General features: G+C 35.1%; 1 protein-coding gene across 1 annotated transcript; it reads left to right on the top strand.

The window, feature by feature from the left end:
- LOC149069211 (uncharacterized) lies at positions 1-23,139 on the top strand. The gene is made up of 11 exons (XM_089251091.1): positions 1-141; positions 3,388-3,589; positions 5,979-6,114; positions 6,216-6,252; positions 8,184-8,272; positions 11,199-11,236; positions 14,423-16,429; positions 19,407-19,696; positions 20,156-20,416; positions 20,692-20,796; positions 22,861-23,139. The coding sequence occupies exons 2-11, from the start codon at positions 3,404-3,406 to the stop codon at positions 22,973-22,975; spliced, it is 3,264 nt and encodes a 1,087-aa protein (XP_089107217.1). The 5' UTR covers positions 1-141; positions 3,388-3,403; the 3' UTR covers positions 22,976-23,139.
- Positions 23,140-24,887: the final 1,748 nt, after the last annotated feature.

The following is a 24,887-nucleotide window of genomic DNA, read 5'->3' on the forward strand; positions in this document are numbered from 1 at the left end:
CACAAGAACAAGAGAAAGGCGGGAATCGACAGGGCATCGACAAGAAACTGTAAACATACTCGGTTCAATTCTTGACAGTTTGAAAGTTATCGCGATTGGTTATCACATATTGTTAATCGAGTATCACGTGACCGGATTCAGGTAAATGCAATTTATCATTGTTATGCCATTTTCTTAATATTTATGTGTTAATGTCCGAATTATTATATAATTAATAATAAACTTCATCGCTATAAATACATTTACATGGGTACTTTGACCTTTGAAGACCGGGCACACCCCGCTTCCCATCTCAGAGAGATTTCGAAGCGTTCCCGAAGGATAGGTGTGTCTGGAAAGTTTTATTAAAAAACCAACGTAACATGACCACCTCAGACAGAGGCAGCAAAATAAAATAAGGAACAGGTTTGGCATAAGGGACAGGTTGGCGATTTTTGGCGACTTTTTTTCCGACACCAAATATGTCCAACGGTCCGAGAAAAAGCCGCCAGACACTACGTGCGCCAGAAAAAAAAATCGCCAGCATAGAAAACAGCTAAAAACAATGAAAACAAATGGTATAAGCAAAAATAAGCTCTGGATTGTTTAAAAAATAAAACTGTGGATAAAAATAAATCAATCAGGGTTTAAATAAAACCTGGCCATTGTTTAAAATAAATCCCGGACCGTTGTTTAAATAATAAATCGATCAGGGTTTAAATAAAACCAGGGCATCGTTTAAATAAAACCAGGGCATCGTTTAAATAATAAATCGATCAGGGTTTAAATAAAGCCCGAACTGTTGTTTAAATAATAAATCAATCTGGGTTTAAATAAAGCCCGGACCGTTGTTTAAATAAAGGAAAAAAAAAGGGAACAATACAACCTGACCAGCGACGAAAATGTAATCCAAACACTCGGAACAAGCACAAACGACAAAATGGCTGTACGACTGTTTGAAAAGACGCGCTACAACAACTAACGCTGCCTGGCAGAATTTTCCAGAACAGCGACAACCCAGCAGAACAACACCGAACCAGAGTGCGCCAATGATGGCAACTTATTGCCGGAAAAAAGTCGCCAATTTGATGTGTCCCTTATACCAAAGCTGTTCCTAAAATAATTTACATAAAAATTGATCGTCAACTCCTGAAGTCATATAACAAATAAATAAAATCTAAACAATCAATGCCAATGGGCAATCAAAATTATAAACAGGATTATAAGATGGTGGTGCATAGCTGTCCATCCCATAAGAATATAGTAATCCTCAATTGATTGAATGATTGCAGATAATCTTGGAATATAAAATTTCGAATCACGGTGAATTAGTCGCAGTCATCATCGTCTAGGCCGCAAGTCGTTACCGGAATCGTCACCGGGTGAACTAAGATAAGCACAATTCACTATATAGCAGAGTAAATAACACTTAATTCGTCCTTGCCATCAATGACTTGATTCATCTCATTGCAGGTGAACTTGCTTCTGTTTTTCATTTAACGGTTACTACGCGCACTTCCAGTCTTAGTATGTATGCGGTGTAAGTTGTTAGCGAGGAACAATATGATCTACCACACCCGAGCAAGGCTCATAGGGCTCTTCAAAACTCTTCTTCTGAAACACAGTCTACCGTTTTCGGGAATAGCACCAAAATGAAATTTTTTTGTATATGGGCAATGTCAGGTAATGCCATAAAGATCCAATCTCACCACAAGCACACTACGCCTACTTTGCTTATTATGGATTTTTTGCCATATTCTTGTGAGGTCAACAATAAATTTTCAATGAAGTCCACTGACATTAATGGCAATTAATGCTAATTATTTGTTAATTAGTCAATGAGTGAAATTGAATATGTTCAAAATCACAACATATTATTGCTGGGTGCGTCTGTTTTGAAAGAAGAGGGTGATGGTCAGAGGCGTATTTACTGAGGGGGGAGGGGAGCTAAGCGTGTCAAATTCGCGGAATGAATGATTAAGAAAGAGTGATGGAATTTGAAAAGGGCAGCAAAACTAAATTTGCTTGTGCTTAGATAGTTCTTGGGATGGCGATCAATTTATGTATGCATGTGCCTAGATAGCGAGGGACAGTTCTGTGAGAAACTTAAAAAGTGACGTAGAGAGTGTACAAGCATGTGAGTAAGTACAAAATTTGACCCAGAGAATGTGAGTGGCCAAAAGAGGGACGTAGGAAGCTAGATGCTGGACGAGTGAGTGGCCTAGAAAGTGTAAGCATAGGAATGACCTAGAGAGCGAGGAATCCTGTCAGTGAGCAACCAGAAGAGTGACCTAGTGAGCATGCAAGCAAAGGATTGAAAAAAGGGTGAGTGAGTGAAGGACAAAATGAGTGACCTGAAGAATGTGAAAGCAAATGATTGACCATAAGAATGACATATAGAGGGTGTAACAGGTCCATAACTAGGCTGGGGAACTGTCCCAAGGCCCTGAGCTGAATGGAGGGCACCCACAAAACCGTACATTTATTTTCCATAATAATAACCCTTTCAAAGGGCCTTCAAGAAAGAGTCTGCCCAGGGGCCACGAGCATGGCCCCCACAAGGGGTGGGCTGACAAGGCTCCAGCCCTGGGGCCTGGGAGGATTTTAATCATTTTTTGTTTTTTCACGCTATAAATTCATCATAAAGGGGGCCCTGTGAAAATCTAGTCGGGGGGCCTGTAAAAGATCCCAGCCTAGGGGCCCTGCTTAAGGATGTGGGGGCCACGAGAAGGCACACTACGGTCCTGGGGTGTAAGCATAGAGTAACTGAAAGAATGACCTAGGGAAAGTGCAAACACTGAGTTGTGACCAAAAGAGTGTAAACATAGGAATGACCTAGAAAAAGTGTAATCAGGGGAATGACATAGAGAACAAGGTGCTGGATGAGTGAGTCACCAAAAGAGTGGCAGAGCGATTGTGCAAACATGAGAGTGACCTAGAGAGTAAGGAACCTCGTCAGTGGGCAGCAAAAACAATGACACCTAGAGAGTGTGCAAGCATTTGAGTGACCAAAAGAGGCGTTTACAGACCGGGACATATTTATGGGGGCTGCTAAGCGGGCTATAGTTTAGTGGGCGGCCAATTTGAGGAGTGAGAGGTGGAGAAAATTAGGCTATACTGGGTAAAGGGCAGTAAAATTTGACTAGCCCACAAGCTGCAAAACCATAAATCTACTTCTGGTGATGGTATGTGGCCTAACATTTTTGCCTTTATTATTATCTTGAAAAAATAGTTTGTTTTTGTAGCACATTTGTTTAATCTACTCTTGTTCTCATAATCATAGATTTGTGATGACTGCATTGATCCAGATAAATTTTTTTCAAATTATGTACATTAATTTATATTCCTTTTGAACAGCTACAATTGAACATTTTTAATTGAACTGTTTCTACTGCCCATTCCTTGCAGAAACAAGCTTGGTAAAATGGATAAGTCTGACAATTCTGAAACGCCTCGTCAAAGTATCATGAACTTTTTGGAGGGACCAGCTCCCATCAGTAAGACACCGTATCCACCAATCATTGAACAAAAAAAGCAAATAACAAAGTCTGATGCAAAGCCTTATGATCGTAGAAAGTCATCATTGGCTGGAGTAACTCCTCGAACATTGGTGATTAATTTTTTTTTTTAATACAAAATTTCTTTTATTTCAATTTTCATTTATTTTCCAATTGGTACTGTTTAATCAGAGTTTTGTTTGTCTGAGAGATAAACTAGAAATAATCCAATGAAACTGTTACCGTAAACGCGGGCTACTTAAGCCCATTTTTAAAAAACTTCAAAAATTTGCTTTCCTGTAAACCTAATATTATTACTACTTTTAAGTTCTGGTAACATTTCACATTGATAGGCTATATTATATTATGCATAGAGATGTAAAATTCTTGAGAATAATCTTTAGGAGAATATTCTTTTTGGAAGAGGACTATTATTATAAATAACTTTAAAATTTTCTTGTAAATTCTTGATAAGAATATTCTCCTGTTATTTATAATATAGTTATATATAATATCCTTGAGAATATTCTCTTATTGAAAATAATAAGAATTATTCTCAAGTTATTAATAATAGTTCTTTCAGAGAATATTCTTAAACATTCTCCTCAATATATCTCCTCTATAAATAAATTGATGATAATTCGTATTATATTCAATAAGGATATTCTCTGTCCCCATCTCTCTCCCATCAAGAAGACAAAAATACTGAAGTTTGTAGCCCTCAATATTAAAGTTTGAAAGCAAGAAATTTTATTTAATTGCACAACTTTTAAAGAAATACGAGTGATACAGAATTTAAGTGTAGGTGTACATTGAAGAAAACAACAGTTGAGTATCTTCTTAGAATGAAGGTGATTATATAACAGCTTCCTTTATCGATCACCTTTGGTTTAATTTTTTATTTTGAACTTGTTTCTGAAAATTTGTCTAATTTTAAAGTAATTTGTTACAATTTGTTACGATTTTAATCTTAGGGTTTCTAAAATCTCTCATCATGACCAAGAGAATATTTTCAAATCTCTTTCTCTCATTGGTGGGTGGGGGGGGGGGGATGATTATGCCAGAAATTGTTTTTTTTTAAATGTTTCAGAAAATGAAAACTGATTTATATTTAATAATATAAGCAAAATTAGTAAAAAAATTTCATTATTTAAAAGAAAAATGAATATTCTCAATTGTTCTCAAATTTTTACATCCAGGAGAATATATCTCACCTCATATCTGTAATTATGCATATGTAAATAAAAAACAGATTTTTTAAACTTAAGCTAATTAAAAAAATTAAAACATTTTGGGCCAATGATATCTTTGTATGTGGGTAATTTTTGCTCACGTCAATTTTCCCTATCTTAAAGCATTAAATGAAGAACTGGGGTATTTTTATTGAACTTGGGCTCATAATAAAGCTTGTATTTTTGAAGGAAAACTTGTATTTAAATTTGTACTGATCATGAAAATAGCAATATTTACATGTTTTTTGAAATTTTCACTTAACAATCTTATGTCTTACAAACTGATCAAAAGACATCTTTTAACAAGCTTTGGGGGTTTAATTATTAGGATCCCATAATTGCTCATATATTTTGTCAACGTGACGAAAATGCTAGTTCTTCTTCAGCACTAAAATCCTTGGGATGACCCCTGGTTTGCTAAAACATTTTCAAGTTGATTTTTAATGCTGAAGGTAGTGTGCACTGTAGTCTTCATAACTTTGAATTCCAGGCTGACGCTTATATGCCATCTTTCCAGTCTGGATACAAAAACTTTTGAAATAGCATAGAAATTTAAAAAATAAACATAACTATTGAATGCATAGTTATGTTTTTAAGTGTACGTGCAAACGAATTGCAGAGAGTTGCGGAAATACGACCTACTTTGCCCATCAAAATGTTGGGCCAGAGTAGGGCGTGGGCCAATTTGAAGAGCTTAAATTTTGAATTTATGTTTTTGGGAAAAAATAAAAGATTAGACAGAGAGACAAAATTTCAATCATACTTCACTTAAAAAGCGTGTTTCTAATTAGGCACATACCTACCTATATGTAACTCGACAAAGCTGGGTTACAACCTTCACAATTGAAAGTTTACGAGGTAAAAAACCATGTGTAATCACAACATACAAAACTACCACTTGGCCATTCGTGAATGGCCAACCCAATGCACTCAGCCTTGAACATGTTTTCTACAGTAATTAATGCTTCATTATTTTATCGTTTTTGACCAAAGAAAGATTCCAGGGCCAAAATATCTCTTGTTTAGGGTATTTATAATATTTTTCAGTGCTAAAATTTATTTTAGAGACAAGTTTATAATTTAAATATCCATTAATGTTCTACTTTAATCAAAAGTGAACATAACATAGTTTATCCAGCAAAAACATTTTTGCAATGAATCATTCTGAATTCAAGACAGAAAAGTGTGTTAGGCAGGCTTGAAGAGAGATTTTGCAGCATTTATTTTAACTATAAATATGTATGACAAGATTTTTCATTTTATATTTCAGTTGCAAAATGTTATGCAGGAAAAAGTCAATCGGAACTCATCGGTTCTTCATCTTGATGATCTTGGTCAAAAAATTCTGAAAACTGCTAGAAAATCTAGGATTGGCTCACTGGCGGGGCTTTGCAATGTAATTTCATGTAAGTTTCTAGGTTTATATCGTTTAATGCCTAATAAGTGAATCTGTGAGTGTTCGGCCATCAGATTGGCTAATGATTTATTCATTTGGTTTCTATTGTAGCTGAGAGCAGTGATCCAGAAAATTCGGAAGCAGAAAAGTGAGTGATAATTTTTTGTCATCTATTTATGTGTAATTTTGTTTGTCTTAGTGGAGAATTATTAATTGGTTGTTATTAATTACTTTTATTCCCAAATCCTAATTATTTAAGTCTGCGGTTCCTAATCTGTTAGGCAAATAAAAATAAATCAGTAAACTTAGTTAATAACAAGGTGGGACGCCTAAGGGGTTCTGCCATTATTTTTAAACAGGCAAAGTCAAAAATACAGGTTAGGAATTTCTGATTGTAGTATTAAATTTAGTCATCACATAGGCATAGTCTGAAGGGTCTTTGATGGTCATCTATAGTAGAGCTTGAAAAATTGAGAAAAAGGTTGTGCACTAGGCAAATTTCTTGGGAATCTGACTGCTGAATAAACTGATATAAAGGTTAGTCCAAATCAGCAAAAAAATCTTGCGTACATTACCAAAAGATATTGTGTTCTATAGATGGTATGTAAGGATCAGGAGTGTGATACTCCACTTATAATCTGCCAGAACCTTTTTTGACCCAGAGCCATACGAGGGAAGGGAAGACAAAGCCAATTTAGAAAAAAAATTATTATTAAAGCCAATTTAAAAAAAAAAAAAGTGAAAATAATAGAATAAAATATCTTTTACATGCTATTTTTTTTATCTAATAGGGTTGTTAATAAATGGAATAGCTTACCCCCAGGAGTAGTAAATTCTAACACAATTGACAAGTTTAAAAGGAAATTCGATAAACATGTTGGGGTAAATTGAGAAGCTATCCATACTTAGAATGGCAACCATGAATACATTTTATGGGCATTGTATAATATTTTATCATGTATATATATTGTTTATAATTTTTTTATTGCATTTGTAATTGGGTTGCTGTATTTTAATAATATATGACATCCGTACTTGTTATTGGCATCTTTTTCTCAGCCACCTCGTTGGGCATTTTGCCTGTTGTGGCCTTGTATTTGTATTATTTTAATAATTTTCTGTTAATTTGAATGCTTTTTGAAGATAACTTAAAATTTCTCTGGAAGAAATTCCTCCCCCCCCCCCCCCCACCTTAAAGGCCAATGCTATGTACTACATACGCCTCTTGGGTATAACAATAAGATGACGAGACAACCACAATTACTATCACACCATAAATACACCTCATAAAATTTTTTTTTAGGAATTACTAGCAATGGGCATGTCCGAAAATTTTGAGTATATTATGTGTGGCCCCCTGAAGTATTTATTATGTTACACTCTTGTGTGTTGTATTTTGACAAAAATGATAGAATGTTAAAATATAAATTTTTGAAGGAAGTTCAGTGTTTTGCTCCCAACCTTGACCCTAACTCAGCAGTTCCCAAATAGGGGTCCCTGGCTGAATTGTAGAATTATAAAATAATTTTATGCCAAGTTTAAAAAAAATTATTTTAATAAATTACTTAAGAAAATATATAATGAAATTTACACACAAAAGAAAAGCTGCAAGACTGCAGCAGTAATAATATTATTTTATAAAAAATGTATTTGTGGGAATGCTCTCAATAAGGGTATAAAAATGTGTTTTAGTTCTTTTGCAGTCCAGTAGATTGCATTGTTATCGCATCACATTTACTAGTACAGGATAAAATGTCTTCCATTTTTCGAGAACATTCTTGCTGATAGATAGATTCTTGCTGTGATTTCTTCTGCCATAAATGGGGGGGGGGGTGTCTATGACAGACGCCACTATTATATTGTAAGATATATTGTAATTATATGTAAAAATATTATGTTCAAGATATCATATCCACGTGACTAGAAGTGATGGGATGTTTTTTTTATACTCTGTGGGTGTTTAGTTAGAAGTTTAATTTGTTTATTGAACAAGTATATTGTTTTAGACACATTTGAGAAATATATTGAATATCAATATATAATTTTGTTGTTTTTCAATAATCATACATAAAATTTTAGTGACTTATCTGCTGATAAAGCGAGGAAAAGAATTGCTGTGAAGATCACCGGAAAAAGAAAAGACGTTCCTGGAAGAGACAGTTTGGAACGTATGTTTGTTATTGTATATTGTTCTCTTCGTGCATTTTTTTACTTATCAATATTATCTATGTGGTAAAGATTGAATTGGAAAACCAAAGGAAAAGGAATTTCTCTTGAGTTTTCCATAAATATTAAAAAAAACAAACAAAAAAAACCACACATTCTTAGTGTAACAAAATCACCTTCATCCCAGGGTTAGTACCGGTCAGGGAAAATTTTTTTACTAAAAAAGTCTGAAAATACCCCATTTTTGTTCTAAAACCTGGAAATTTATGACAACAGACCTGGAAAATTGTTGTGGTTGCTGTGTGATTGAAAGAAAAGGGTAATGAAGAAAAAAAAATTCTTCGAAAAGGGAAATCAAGAATGTAAATAACATCGTAAATATTGATAATCGTAAATCTCATAAAAGTGTCTATTGCACATTCAAGTCGTTTTGAACCCAAAGACCCATCATAATTCGGTCTTAAAATGGATGTTCATGCAAATGGTCAATTATAGCCCATGTTAGAATATTGATGGATATAGTACAAAAAAAAATGTATTGAACTAACCTTAAAAAAAATCCCCCATCATTTCATGTTGACATACTTTTTAATGAAGTTTGTTTTCACTAGACAAAACTATTCTACAGCTTTTCATATTTAACCCTTAAACTGCTCCCTGTGCGAATAGATGATAAGCCTAGTAAAGCCACTGAATCACTTTTTGATGACCTTGTAATGCGAGTATATTTTTTTCGTAGCGCGTATCGGGAAGCTATATTTCCTACTATCTACTCAGTTCAGGTTAAGTAAAAGAACAAATAAAACTGATGTTTCTTTATCCTGAATACTCAATTTTGTTTGAGTTGTCTGCCTATTAAGCATGATATCAGGGGTGCAAGAGCTGCGCCAATTGCGCCGAAACGGTTCTCTTGCTACATGGTGCGCCAAGGCGCCGAATCCCTGCGCATTTGCGCCAATTCTTGTTTGTGGTTCGTGGAGGTACCGCTAATGCACTGTAGTATGTCAAATACCCTTAATTCAGCAAAAATTCGCATGAAAATGTTGTTCACGGGACGCGTTCTTTCCGAGACACGGAAAAAGATACGGGGGGGGGGGGAAACTTCAATTTTATTTTCACTTCCCACCATCTACCACAATCGCGTTATCTCGTGACCTTGGAAAGTAGTTATACTACCTTGAAGTATAAAGTCCTGTACTGTTATTGGTATAACTGGTGGGCTATCAAAGTCCCTGAATAAATATGCCGAATTTTCCATTTTCGGAGACCGTTTTTTCTCCTGCTGGTTATAGGTTATATACTGAAAATAACGGTAATTTCGCGGCTGCCAACCTGCGTTCTAAGACGGCATGCATCGAAAAGAGGATTGGTTTACTCGTTTAAATTACCGAAATTTTTCGGAGATCGTTGGGAAAAAATAGAATCTGTAAAAACTCCATCTAAAATATTCATAGTTTTGTCATCTAGCCACTATGCGGTCATGTGGTTATCGTCGGCGGTTGCCGATCGTAACAATTTCACATTGCGAAAATCCGGATTTGGCGAACGGGGCCGGCTCGAGGGAAAAAAATCTCTACCCATGCAGAACCTTTTTTTTTTGGCGCTACTGACCACGTTTTTTTTGGTCGACAAACCTTTTTCACCCTTTCAAATCCATTTGGCACCCCTCCTTGAGCGGCGCCCAATATGGCCGCACGGTCCGCCACTGCATTGGTGAGGGAGGGGCATGCTCTTAACAATAGTCAGAGGAAGGAGTTTGTATTAGGAGCATGCTCATTTTACATAACTTCTGTGAGATACCTAATATATATTAATGTCCTACTTTTCCAAAACATGTTGTTGGAGAGAATGAAATATTTGCACCCTTTCTTGTTTTTCGCACTCCCTCTCGTGCATTGCTGGGATGGTACATTACTCCCTCACGTATTGCTGGGATGTTGTTTAACATTGTATCACCAACAGAACTATTGATTATGTGTGATGAATGGGTTGCACTACAATCCAAACAATTACAAGAAGTGAAATCAGTTCAGAGAATAGATAGATATTGGGCAGACATATTCAAACTTTGTAACTTTGAAAGCTGCCCAAAGTTCAAAATTTTGCCAGTTTTGGTGAAGACTTTTTTATCTTCAGCACATGGTAACACAGACAGTGAAAAAGAGTTCATTGTTAACAAATAAATAAAAGTCTGTTCGAACATTGAAAAATCTGTCCATGCAATGCTTTAATGTTTAATAGAATAAGACATACAAAATCTTATGTTCAAGGGCATAAAAAATTGGAAAAAAATATTCATTGAGATGCTGTACTTCTGAAAGCGAATCGTGATTTGTAATCTATTAACATGCTATTAGGTTGAGAAATTCTTTAAGTAAATAAGGTATTTATATTTTTCTCATTTTTTGCATTTTGTTTTTAAATTTAATAATTCCTTTAAATTCTGTGAGAAGCCAATTTTTTTTTTTTTTCACGGAAACTCTTATTATATTCTGCACGCACTTTTTTTGCTATATCAGGAGGAATAAGATTTTGGTGTTCAAGAAGCAGAAATTCTTGCTGCCTAGGTTTTCAGTATGCATGTTGCTTAATTTGAAAAGAGTAATAATTTGTATTCGTCATTTCAGTAATACACGTTTTATTAATGACAGATAAGATAATTCAGAAAAAATTTAAATGGCTTTTAATTTGTGAATGGAATTTATTTAGAATTATTTGTTTCAACCATTTGTGGCAAAACTTTTCACATTTCACAGAAAAATTACTCCTTATATTGCAGATATAGTTCGTGTTTAGTTCTGCTCCATTTTCAAAATTTCTGCTCCAAAAATGAAATTTGCTGCTCCGAAATGGATGAGGGGCACTTGCACCCCTGTGATATGTATTAAATTTTAAAATACTTATATGAAGAATCTCTTTTTTTTTTAGGTGAACTGAAACTGACTGAAAGCGATGTATCAGATACAGTGAGTTATTTACCCTTTTCCCAATTTCATTTATTTGGATATTAGTTAATGTGCATGTGGACACTGTGTGTATCACATACTGTATAACAAAATCATTTTAAATGTGTGAATTCGATCATAGTAATGTTGATGACTGTAAATAAGACAAGAATAATGCCTTTTTTTAATGAAAATCGTGAAATAATATAAATCAATATAATAAAATTTAACACCATTGATTTCAGTATCCTCAAATAGCCTTATAAATTATGTTGAAATAGATTGGTTTTGGCTTAAAAATGGTTTACCTTGATCTATAACCGATTTTAAATTGTGTTTTTACTTTTACTTTTTTTTCAAAATAATATTGTTTGAAAAATAATTAATTTTGCTGCTGCTCATCATTAACTCAAATGTTTTCATTTTGGTATCCCATTGCTTTAATTTTCCCTTAGCTATAATTTTCTACCCAATGCTTCAATCTTTTTCCCTAACATTTTGTGAATGGATAAAGTCGATTGCTGATAGGGTTACAACAACGTATTGAAAATCTCACGCTGTACTGAAAGTGTACCATAAAAATCATCTTGAGGGTTGTATGTAAAAGAATACTTGATGACTTTTTCCATCAATTTCACTTGGTATTCTTTGGGGATCTCATAGTTTTTTGTGTTCTTGTTATCACTACCCATTACCGATAAAGTATGAAAAAAAAATGAATTCATTTAATTGGGTTTAGGCTCTTGTGTCAGAAAGCTGATTCACAATTTTTTTTATAAGAAATTTTTTAACATACCAATAGAATATAGATTATCCGACCTTCGTTTATTTGGAACTTTCTGTCAACCAGCATAGGTTTCCTCGGTGATGATTTTTGTTATTGATGAGGAAATTATAGTTATCTGAATGATAGATATGCCTAAAATCCTCCTACTAATGAAAGCAACAACAATGCTTTTGAGTGTTTCTTCAAAAGGCATTGTTTAGCTGGAGCAGCAAGAACATTTGTGATTCATGAAAAAAAAATGTTGCTGAAACAATTTCATGGTAGTATATCTACAAAGAATGGCAGGATTTTTTATATGTAGGTTGAGTGTATGATGATATTTAATAATTAGTATCAGGATTGGGTTTTTGACATGACAAACGTCAAAAACAGGTTTAAACTGTCGAAAACCATCAAAAACCTAAATGAATGCTTTTTGATAATGTTTTGAACACAATAGGTATATAACATGATGAAAAATTTTTTTGTATATTATAATGTTGTATTTTTAAACACTAATTTATTATAATAATTAAAACAAAATATTAATTATAATTTGAAATTTTGAACATAAGAGTCTAGAACATATAAAATATAGTTTTGTGGTTCATTTTATCTAAGCTACTGATTACCAGTGTTCAATTTGCTAAGCGTAATAGAGCTGCTTATTCAAAATATGTATGATAGGGGTATCACAGAGTTAGGTTTTATGCTTCAGGAACTATAAATCAGTATTAAAACAGTAAAAAACGTATTGTTAATGTTGTCAAATAGTTTTTTAGCCTGGTAGATGTGCTAAATAAAAAACACTTACTTTTATGTAGATTAAAGAGTTTTATATTTGGAATTATAATTACTGAGAATCTATTTTGATATTTTAAATTTTCTGATCTGTCCAAAATTTTATTCCATGTAAAAATTCTCACACAGAATCTGTTAATACACTAATTAAACTCATTTATTTTCATCTAAAAATTTCTCAGAGCTCAGGGTGTATAAATTTACAGAGTTTTAAAGAGTATTTTCAACAAAGCAGAGCTGACGGGACTTGATACCCAAAGCATTTGTTTTGCATATTTAAATTCAATTACAGCTTCAGTTGGAAACCATTGCATTATAAATGCTAGTAAATATACCATATCATAGTCCATAGTTTACCCTTCAGTGTTTATACTATGTTTTATTCAAATTGTATATTTTATAAGAAAAAAAACCATATATATATAAAATATATACATATATATATTGTCCAAAATAATTCTATAGAGAGTAGAAAATTATTTTAGAATTATATTAAATATTTATTCTTTGTATAACATAGTCACTTTAAACATTACGTGCAATTAACGTGTGCATTTCCAATGGGAATTTTTATATTGAAAAGCAATATTTGAGGTTTTCGACATGACAGTTTGAACCGTCAAAAACTGCCATGTGTCAAAAACCTGCCAACCCATTAGTATAGATAATACTAGACCTTTAAATGGTTGAGATCGCATTGCTACAACTTTTTGTTGTACAAGATTCCAGAGGCATGGGGAGATTGATGTACATTTTCTTAAACCTGTTCACACACCATGCTGAATCACTCAAAAATCTGTTTTTAGCCAACGATGTATTTTGATGGTAAAATCAGTCAAAAAACCTGTTTTTGCAATGTTCTGCATAACATAGTGTGGCAGGTCTGGACCTGACTTATGATTCGCATTGCTACTGATTGGATCTCATAATCTTCTCATTTATCTGGTACTCATTGCTTGTGAGTATCTTGTAAACTATGTCCACAATTATAATTTAAACAAATTACTCAAGAACAATGCATAGCATGCATGGTATAGATCAGTGATTCCCAACATAGGCGTTGCCCTTCCCCCTTTGGGGCAATGGGAAGTTCCAGGGAGCGGTAGATGCTACGGGTATAACATAGGATCCTATGGGTTAGATTGCGATGAAGGCAATGGGGGGGAATTTTTTTCTGAAGAAGAGGGCGATGAAACAAAAGGTTGGGAAACTATGATCTATACCATAGTTTCCCAACCTTTTTTATCCCATTGCCCCCTTCTGAAGAAATTTTTTTCTCCCATCACCCCCACAATGCAATCTAACCAATAGGATCCTGTTATACCCGTATCTTCTACCGCCCCCTGGAACATTCCATCGCCCTGGGAGGCTTTAATGCCCATGTTGGGAATCACTGGTATAGATGAACCTACACGTATTCACTCTATTTCCACACTCACTGCTAATTTTAAAATAGTCCTTAGCATATAACAAAATCTACATGGCAACAAAATATGTAAAATCGCTATGTAAACACTATTCCATAGGACACAGGTGAACTGTTCTATGATGGTCAACCTGAAGCATAAGAAGTAACAGGAAACATGATCACATTGCATTATTCACATAATATTTTTAATATAATTTGTTTTTCTTTACAGAGTCGAAGTGTCAGAAGCCGAATATCATCTCATTCTTCAAAGTCACCTCTCAAAACTTCCACACCCCGATCTGTTTCTTCTCCGCTGGCATCACAAAAAAGATTTGCTAGTAAGAGAAAGAAGCAAGCACAATCTAGTACAAGTGTTACAGATGATGAGTTGAGTCTCTCAGAGAAAGAAAGCATTTCTTCAAAGAAATCTAAACAAGTTGGACATAAGACGTTTCATGAGCAACCTCAGAAATCCAATCTAAGTACCACTTTTAGTTTCAGAACGCCACCACGTTCTAACAAGACTGATGCTAACAAGGAAAAACATTCCAGTAGTATCCCTTCTAATGTTACCTCAGTGAAAAAGGGTTCAGATCCTGCATATGTCACTGATATAGGCGCTGAGTCGGTAAGAACACAAACAAACAAAAATGAGTCTATACAGGGTCTCCTTCCTCCCCGTGTGCTATCTCTCAGAAGTGGGACTCGTGTAAGTTCAGTTGTTGACGATAGTAGTAGTTTCAAGTCACTCAGTTCTACATCTGTAGAAGACTATGATGATTATGTTGGATCTAGTCCATCTGCTAGGCGCACCAGACAAGATAAGAATGAAAGAGGGGAAACACAGAAACATTCAGGAAGGAGATTGATTTCAAAAGCTTCTGCTGACTCTTCCATGCCTACGAAGCAACCTACAAAAAGTATGATATCTACTCCATCCTCTTCATCTTCTCACAGAAGTCAAAAACAAGCTGCTGTTCAAGAATCTGGTCTTACCTTATTGAATAAAACAAGGCTGGATACAGATGCTCAACGACTATCTAGTAAAAAGCAATCAAGAATACAAGACGCAGATGATGAAGAAACACAAGATGATGATGATCATTATGAACCAAGTCCTAATAAAAACAGCAGGTTCAAAGAAATGTCATCAGTATCTCAAAAGACAAGAAGTGCTATGGAGAAATCTAACATTACAGGGTCCCGACTTGAAGAAGCAGATACAGTATCATCAAGAGCCCAACAAAATAATATGACAAGAAAAGCTTCAGCACATGAAATTTCTAAAAGCTCATCTGAAACTGAAGATGGAGAAGACATGCATGATTTTCATGAAGATATGGACAATACTCAGTTATTAGCCCATTCTGCAAAAAAGAATTTAATTGCTAAAATGCCAAGTCTTAAGAAAAACACTTCGGTAGTGCGCTCAGCTGATATAAGTCAACGTACCCCTGAAAAATCAAAACATAGTAGATTATCTAATCAGAAAGACAGTGTGACTTCCAAGAAAAATGTCTCTTCCAGATTCTCACGAAACAACACCAAAATTGATGATGATATTTTGGATTATGAAACCATTATGAATGCCAGTCGCAGGTTAACTGAAAGGCAAAGCAGTGAAGAACATGAAATACCGTTTCTTCAACATTCTATCAGTGAAGCCGTCAATGATGATGATGAAGATACCATGCCATATGAGGGGGTGAATACCTTTTCGAAGAATAAAAATCCAAAATCTAAAGTTGTCAGTTCCGAAGATTCTGGACCAGAGACAGAGCCCTATGAGAATGATGCTAACAGTGGTTATGAATCTCCAGGAAATGGTATGCAGTCTCCAGAACATTCGCCTGCAAATAAAGTCTCTATGAGCACTAGAACATTGAGGCGTTCAAATGTCCATGCCTCGCCTGCCGTGACCAGTGCCTCACAACATGAAAAAAGTGTAGATTCTGATTTGTTACCTCTGGCGGAACGTGTTTCGCGGAGGCTTGCTGCAACTCGAAATGCGGAAAGTACAAACATTGTACAGGCAGAACTTACTAATAAAGACCATGAAAAAACTCCTGTTACAGCAGGAAGATCTAGTCGCAGTAAATCTCGGCAAGTGCTTGAAACCCCAGCCTATGAAATTCACAGCAGAAATGCACAAAACAATGAGCAGAACAATGCAGATGATGGAAGGACATCGATATTCACAAATTACCGGATCAAAGAGCTATCATATATAAACAAGGTTTGTTGTTTTTGGGACTGCATGTCTCCCCCAGTAATCTTTTTTTGTGTATTTCATTATTAAGTACAATGTTTCCCCCAAAAAAACAAATCAGGTTAGATTGAACTTCAATAGATCTAATAGAAAATTTTAGCCAGCGAATAAAAACTAAGCAAACAAAGCATCAATATTATTCCATTTTGGAAAGGTCTCTCTTGGAAATAACAACAGTTATTTCTTATAAAGAATAAATTTCAAATTTCATCAGTACTATGTTCCCCTGAAAATAAGACCCGATCTTATGTTAGTTTTTGTTCAAAAAGATGCACCAGGGCTTATATTTTCTTGTGATATCTCTTTTGATGTGCTACTAATCAATCTACTAATTAATTTTTTTTTTAAATTTTTGGGCGACTATTTTCTGTAGAACCACTGGCCTCCAATCTCCCAATAGTAGTGCTTTCCTAACAGGCCCGTAGCGAGAAATTTCATTTGGAGAGGTTTCCACTTTCATTTTTGGGGGGACGGGGACCAAAGTGATAGAACAAAAGATTTGGTCATCTTTTTTGGTAATTTTCTCACATTTGGGGGGGGGGGGGACAGACCTCAAGTCCTCCCCCCTTGCTGTGGTCTTGTTTTATAAATCAAAATGGTTCCATATTGGTTAATTATTGTTCATGTAGCCTGATTGCAGTGCTGTGGTGAAGGCTCAATCAAACGGCTTTCACTCAATCTACCCTTTAAATTCTTCGCCTAAGTGAGTGACGACCTTGAAATCTCATCATGGTAGACTTGATTCCTAGCTAAATGAAACAATGTGATAGATTAAGTGTAATGAGCATCCCATTTATAACTTAACCTTTTTAGGAAAGGTTTTTTTTCGTGGAAATTCTGTGCATAACTGGCTTCGTGGTGCCGTTTTGACCCCAGCAAGTAATTATGCATTTTAAAAATCAACAAAAGAAATTTTCATGAAAGCAATGGGTTTTTTACATGACACTAATAATATTAGTCTTCACTAAATAATATTTCTTTAATTATTTTCTCCAAAATGGTCTTTTACTAAGACACATTCGAAAGAAATGGAGGGATACATGACTTATATACGAAAAAAAAATTTAAATTATATATTTAATTTTTTGAATGCAGTTTTCATGATTAAAAAATGAAGAGATATGATTAAAATATACTCAGGAAATAAAATTTACGAATTAGAATAATATTTACTATATTTTTCACGAGCACCAAAATTAGTCTTATTCTAAGTCAGAAACACAGTCCTTGCAAACAACAACACAGCATGTTGATTGCACAGATCTTGCATACAATAACAACACTGTCATGCTCACCTTGGATATCCAATGTTTCACTCCCTAATTTAAAATCGTTATTGAGAAAACTGGCACTCTTCCGATATGCCATTTTGATATCTGAACACTCCTGCAGTTTTCTGGAAAACACTGTTTCAGTGTTAATTATCAAAACAAAATACCAATTATATGTGTTGTATAAATGTTTTAAAAAACCCTCTCCAAAAAGTTCTTGTGCTTAGGAAATATTTCCAAAAGACTTGTTTAAATGTTCTTGAAAGGAAAGTTTCAAATATTGACAACAGTTAGCTTCATGTTATCGTGTTTTCGTGTTATTACGGCATCAATGAATTCCGATGTTATTGAGAAAAAAAAACTTAAAATTCTGTCAGACATTGCTGAAGATACACCTTCTACTATATAGCCTTTGATACTGACCTCTCACGTAGAAAGTGCTGTGCTTTGATGCCTAAGAAACAAAACTTTGTGGTTTGTGTTATTCGCAGTGACCCCCCGGAACATAGCCCAGTGAATGCTGAGGGACAACTGTACTATTAGCTATAACACCTGGTGCTGCCTGGGTTTTTTCAATATACTGGATGCATATATAATAAATGATATGCAATATATAATGATAAGACTAATGATTTGTGTAAAAAATAATATAAGATTATAGGTATTTTGGGTCTTATTTTCAGGGAAACATGGTGGTGCTGAAATTTGAAATTTATTCATTACATTTTAACTGTTTTTATTTCCAAGAGACAAACCATTGTATAGGAGTAAATATGTGTGAAAGACATTGTTTGGAAACTACCACTAAACCAGACATGCACCTTGTCCATGTTCCTATGCGGAACTTCTAATGAATCGGTACATGTTGGAATGTGTGTGTGCGTGTAGTAAACCTTCTGTGAAGTTTGTTTCTGCATAATTTTTGTTATGTGTAGTGCTGCCATCTGCCATCAATTTTTTAAAGTATGCATGATGTGTAAAGATTTAATAGTATGCCGTTGTAGGCCTGTTGCTCTCTACAACGAGACTTTTTAATGGGGAGATCGGCTCACATTTGTGCCTCAAAGTTTGGAACCATAGAAAATCAACTTCAGCCGACCACCACTGTGGCGAGAGTGAGGTCCTTGTCATGCAAATCCGTCACTATGACCACTCGACCACCACAATGGCAAGTTTGGAAATTACTCTAACCAAAATAAACATTCTGAAAGTGTTTGTTGAGGCCCATGAACCACTGTTGCCCAGTGGTTTTTCACCCATTTTGGGCATTTGCCCTACTCCAACAAACTTTTATAGTAGCGTATTGTTCAAGTCAGGCCCTAATTGGTATAAATGTATAAATTTGGCAACAATCGGCATACAAATCGGGGTCTGGGTCCCCCCTCCCCCCCGAAATGTGAGAAAATGACCAAAAAAAGGGAAAAAGATGGCAAATCTATTGTTTTATCACTTTGCCTTCCCCCCTCCCCAAATGAAATTTCTGGCTACGCCACTGAAAATACTATCCTGCAATTCTACATTAGTGCAGTTACAGATTAGTGTAAAAACTGGAACGTACTGTGGTATTCTAAACTAATTTTTCTACATATTTTTGTACCATTGAATCTTATATTAAAATTTTAGATATTCTTTATGATTACTTCTCGCTCTCTCTCTGTCTTTCTTTCTATTAGTCTAAGCTGCATTCAAGCCCCATTCCAAAGAGACCTTCCAAAGGCAGTAGTATGATTTCTATTGGTATAAGTCCAATCAGAGAAGTGGAAGAATCGCCACCTGAAAGTAGGGTGCAACATCATTCCACAAAGGAGAAAAGTGTGAGTGCTGCTGCTGCAGTTAGTGGAAGCTCAAAATCGAGTTCTGTTGGAGAGAAAAGTCCAGTATTTCATACTCTCAGAGAGAAGAGTAGGAGGACCATTGCGGAAGCACCCACTCAGATATTACACAGTGCAAGAAAATCTAGAAGGTATCATTTAGCTTTTCATTTTAAAAAACCTGTTATATCATTGAAATTTTTTGTAGAAAAAATTAGTTTTACTTGACAGTATGTGCAAGGATTGAAAAATATTTTGTTTGATAATATAGATGTTTAAGCCTGTGGTTTCTAACTGGAGCTTTATGAGAGCTTTTTTAGTACATTTCTTTAAAGGTGTAATTTTTTTTCATTGGTGATGCAATAAAAACATCCCATGTATTCCTCTGCATTAGTCGACGTGCCGTAAAAATTGGACACAGCTTTTTGAATGTTGTTGTATGGTCCATTTCGGAAAAGATGGAAAATAGGCTAATATTAGCATGTACTGGTTTTTCTCGTTGTTTCCTGGCATTGTATGCGTTAAATAAGATGTTCATACATGAAGTTGTAAATTTCTTCTTGGCAATGCATAAATTGGATTGTAATTTTCTTTCCTTTTTATATTTGTAGGACCAGAGAGAGGTCACAATCACCACAAGCTGGTCCATCAGGCTGGCGCCCAGGAGAAGAAAGGCAGCAATCGGCACGACTTGAAAATTCCAGCCAGTTCACGATGCTCAGATCAAAATCAGATGAGCAATCAATGTATTTATCAGAAGCCCAAGCAGTTGAGACAAAAGCTGCTCTTCCAATATCATTGGCAAAGCGTATTATACAGCAGTACTCTGGTTTGAAAGTACCAAATTCTGCCTTACCATGTCTGGAAGAATGGTACTTTTATTTATATAAATCCTTATTGTACCATACAAATATTTGCAGCATAAAACATATACATACAGAGTGACGTGGCTACATTTGAATCATTAATTCAAATATTTTTTATTTGACTTTACACCTAAAACTACAATGGATGGTGTAGGAATTAACTATTGGATAACGATGAGACTATAATAATTTGCTCATTGTTTTTTTCCCTCTACATATCACATTTAATTATTAAAATTAATGCAGGCTATTATTGTAATTGATTTATTTTTATGTTTCAGTATTGAAGGCTTTTGGGATAAGACTTTCTCCACTCTATCAGCATATGCTCACCACGCAGGCAGGGATGTAATCAACAAATCTGATGTTGAGCTTTATATTTACCGGTAAGTGTGTGTGTGTGTGGATTCCTCTCAGAGATCGTCCATCCCTTCGGGAGAGAGCGTAAACCATCCCAAGATGACCCTCTCTGGGCGGTCATGTCTGTCTGTATGTGGATTCAATAATGTGCTTCTTTCTTTACTCACATAATTACTGTGATTTTTTTTTAGTTTCTTCTGATTATGGTTATTTAGCTATTATGAAGTACAAATATTATGTGATGTGTTCACACTTGTATTCTAATTTGTTGCATGGAAACAGACGTCTAAATCAGTGGTTCCCAAAGTGTGGGTCACGTCAATGAACTAGGGGTGTCGCAAGAGGTTCTCCAAAATAAAAACGTCCAAATAAAAAATTTATTTGGACGTTTTATTTTAAATATTATAATAAACACTATTTTATTCGCAATGTAAATAAAAATGTGGCGAAACTAAAAAGTGCATACAGTGTAATTTTATCAAATTCTACTTGTATAATAATCAATATATCAAGTTAATACTTATATCTGTGACTCAGAGAATCATCCGATTTTAAAATTAAAAACGCGGAATGATAATTTCTAAACATTTTTAGACATTTCTTCCTTTATATTCCCATATGTTTTATGAATAATATTATTAATGGTCGATTTCAAGGGAAAAATCAGTTCTGAATCACCCTGTGTATCAAAGTTAAGGAGCATAAATTCCATCTTACATAAATAACACTGACTACATCAACAGACAAAATAAATATTTATATAATACTTGAAAAATATTGAATATTGTTAAAAGTCAGCATTGCCAAATTAAAACTGAGAAAAATAGGCGTCCCGAAAATAGCTTTCAGGATATTGAAGGACCGGACACAAGGGCTGCAACTTCATGCTTGATCACTCGGGGCAAGCACGCATTTTGACGCCCCCTTGTTATGTTGGAGAGGTTTCAGAATGAAATTTGCGCCCCCTCGGGTTCGGGACTCGCCTGTTCCCCACTAGTTGCGGCCCTGCCGGACACACCCTGCTTCCCATCTCCGAGAGATATCAAAGCTTTCCTGGGAGATGGGTGTATCTGGAAATTTATTAATTTATGTGAAAATAACGATATACAATAAAGAATCTGGAGTAAAAATTGTGATCATAGCATCATTCACAGATAATTAGTCCGTAATCGTAATAGTCCTGATAGCAGCACTTTACCTACCAATCATTACACTTCATTCAAATTTTAAAATATAGAGGGCAGCAATAAAAATCCACACACAACACTATATACTCTCTCAGACGGTTTGGTACACACACACACTCACATTTCCGACAGAAAAAATCGGAAACGTCCTGGGAAAACTAGGACGTATGTTCACTTAATGTAGGGTGTAGTCGCAATAAATTTCTTGTTGAATGGGGTTTTGTTGCAAAAAATTTGGGAAACACTGGTCTAAATCACAATTTCTCAGCATTTTTTTGAACAAATAGTCCACAGAGGTGGTCGGCTGAAGTGTATTTTCGTGGTTTCCAATTTTGAGGCACAAATGTGAACTGATCTCCCCATTAAAAAGTCTCTCCACAGAGAGCAGCAGCACAAATATTCAATTATTACACTGCATTCAAAATTTCCGAAAGCAAGTTTTTCGTCTTTTCCGCATCCAATTGTACAATAAATAAAATGTTGTCTTTGGCCATCTTTCAGAAAACAATTCAGTTCTACAGCATGTGACTAATCAAAACAGTGTTATGACAACATGAGAAAAATGCAAATCTCTTTCCCGACGTCAGAAAACATGCATGTCCTTATACTTTTTTCCAGGTTTTGACCTTTACTATAATTTTACAACACTTTTTTCTCGAGCAGTACAGCACTAAAAAAAGTCAACATCATTTCACTGGAAAATGTTTAGTTCTGCTTGTAATTATTGCACTGAATTTTTTGTATATTTACATCTCTAAGTATTTCAGATATGAAGATTTTTTGGTTCTCCTTAAACTTTTTCCCACCCACCACCTTAATCACCATAACTTAGACTTTGGGAGTGAATGTAATTAACAGCTTCTCAAAATTTCAATGACTTGTTTTTACTTTGATTATTTTCAGGTTAGGTTTGGCTCATGATCGCAATTCTATTAACGCTCTCATAGAGAAGCTTCTGCCCTTTGAAATGAGGTGTCAAGTCATACCGATGGCTATCGCTGGTAACAAACTGATATGATTCGATGCCTTATGGATTTTCTCTTTTTATCTTGCCTCTTAATATTTATATATTTTTTTATATGTTTGTATCAAAAGTGATGATGCCATGTTCTTTCCACTTCCTTTTTTATTTGTGTTCATTATTGTGTATTTAACCCAGAAAATAAATGTGTCAAAACATTATCTAGTGTATGAATTTTTGTTGTAATACAGATACCTTGAGAATTTTATCTACGGACTATAATGCAGTGTTTTTCAATCAGTAGTATACTGTATCTCTTTTTGTATTGATTTTTATTTCTGGCTAGCTGTCAGAAAATCTGTGAATTATTTGTCCCACTTGTTTATTTGTATTTTTTTGCCTGCCTGTAAATTATTTTTTCTGGTCCGCAAATATTTCTCCCATTTACTGTATTTTTATTGGTCCCCAAATTATTTCACCTAGTTATGGTATATTTTTGCCGGTTTCGCAAATTGTTTTACCCATTTACTTATTTTGCCAATTTTTGTTCTCCCATTTCTACCCTTTATCCCCCCCCCCCTTAAATTATTTCTCCCATTTATTTAGGTTTTGTAGTCTTCAAATGATTTCTTTCATTTATTCAGTTTTGGTTGGTCCGTAAATTTTCAAATTTTTGCCAGTCTGTGAAATTTTTCAACCTATAGTCTTGTGACCTATTTTTCGCCTATGGCTCTCTTCGAACCATTTTTTTTTCTCATGGCAACCTCATCCAGGAGTGAGTCCTTTCTATTTATCATATTAATTTTTTGAGTGAATTTATAGCAAATAAATGTTCACAAACAAGGACGATCTTTCAATCCCCCCCTCCCGGGCTAGAGTTCAGAAAGCTTCCTGTTTGTGGGGTTGGTTGGGCTGTCTCAACATCATGGGCCACTCAGGAAGAAATTATGTTCTAGCACACGGTACTTAGCTGGAGCTTAGAACTTTATACACATTCTCGGAAATCGTATTACGCTACCAGATTTCATGATGTGGGCTTAACATGTAGATCGGGGGGGGGGGGTGAGCAAGAGGAATGAACCAGAGGAGGCACCGAATTAACCCTTTAATTGCTCTTACATTATACGGAGTGCCAAAATGCGTGCCCAGATGGCAAAGTTTCCAGTTGCCGCCCTGGATATTGTTCCAGACCCTCGAGCCTCTCAGTCTCATTTATAAGGAGGCGGAGGCCATGGGTCTTGGTAGTTGTGTTAATGCCAAAACAGGTAAGAGTAGGTACCCCGCCCCGTGAAAAGTCATTTTCTATTATTTTTTATATACAGGGTGATTATAAAAAAACTATCCCGACATATGGGGCCCCTAACTATCATACCATTCACAGAAACAATGAAATTTTGGCATAAGGTATTTTGAGTTATGCGCTCAAGAATGATATGGAAAACAACAGTGTCACTCTAACAGTTACGGTTACAGTGAGAAAATTTCGAAAATATCAAATGGCAACACCAAGTTTTTTGTATTGGAATGTGATCTCTATTGTGAAAAACCCTGTTCGAACGGCAGCTGTAGCATGAAAATCACCGGCGGTAGATAGGCTAAAAGTGAGGACAACCAATAAGGACAGAGAAGCAGCATAAAATAAAGCATTTTATTGTGTTTCACAAATTTTCCACATGACGTTGTGGAGGACTAATCAGGCTGGGATCTCAGCCGAAGAAACGGTGTGACGAATAAAACAAACATTAATGCTCTGATGCACGGCAAAGTCCTTTTTACTTTTTCCTTGCCTAGCTCCTGGGATTTTCGTGCTACAGGTGTCATTCCAACGCTATTTGGTGTTTTTAAGTATGGAGCTCGCATTCCAATACAAAAAACTTGGTGTTGCCATTTGATATTTTCGAAATTTTCTCACTGTAACCGTAACTGTTAGAGTGACACTGTTGTTTTCCATATCATTCTTGAGCGCATA

The sequence above is a fragment of the Pholcus phalangioides genome, unplaced genomic scaffold, assembly GCF_987345545.1.
Source record: "Pholcus phalangioides strain wild (caught in Gottingen) unplaced genomic scaffold, Ppha-v1.0 ptg000024l_1, whole genome shotgun sequence".
Classification (NCBI taxonomy): Eukaryota; Metazoa; Arthropoda; class Arachnida; order Araneae; family Pholcidae; genus Pholcus; species Pholcus phalangioides.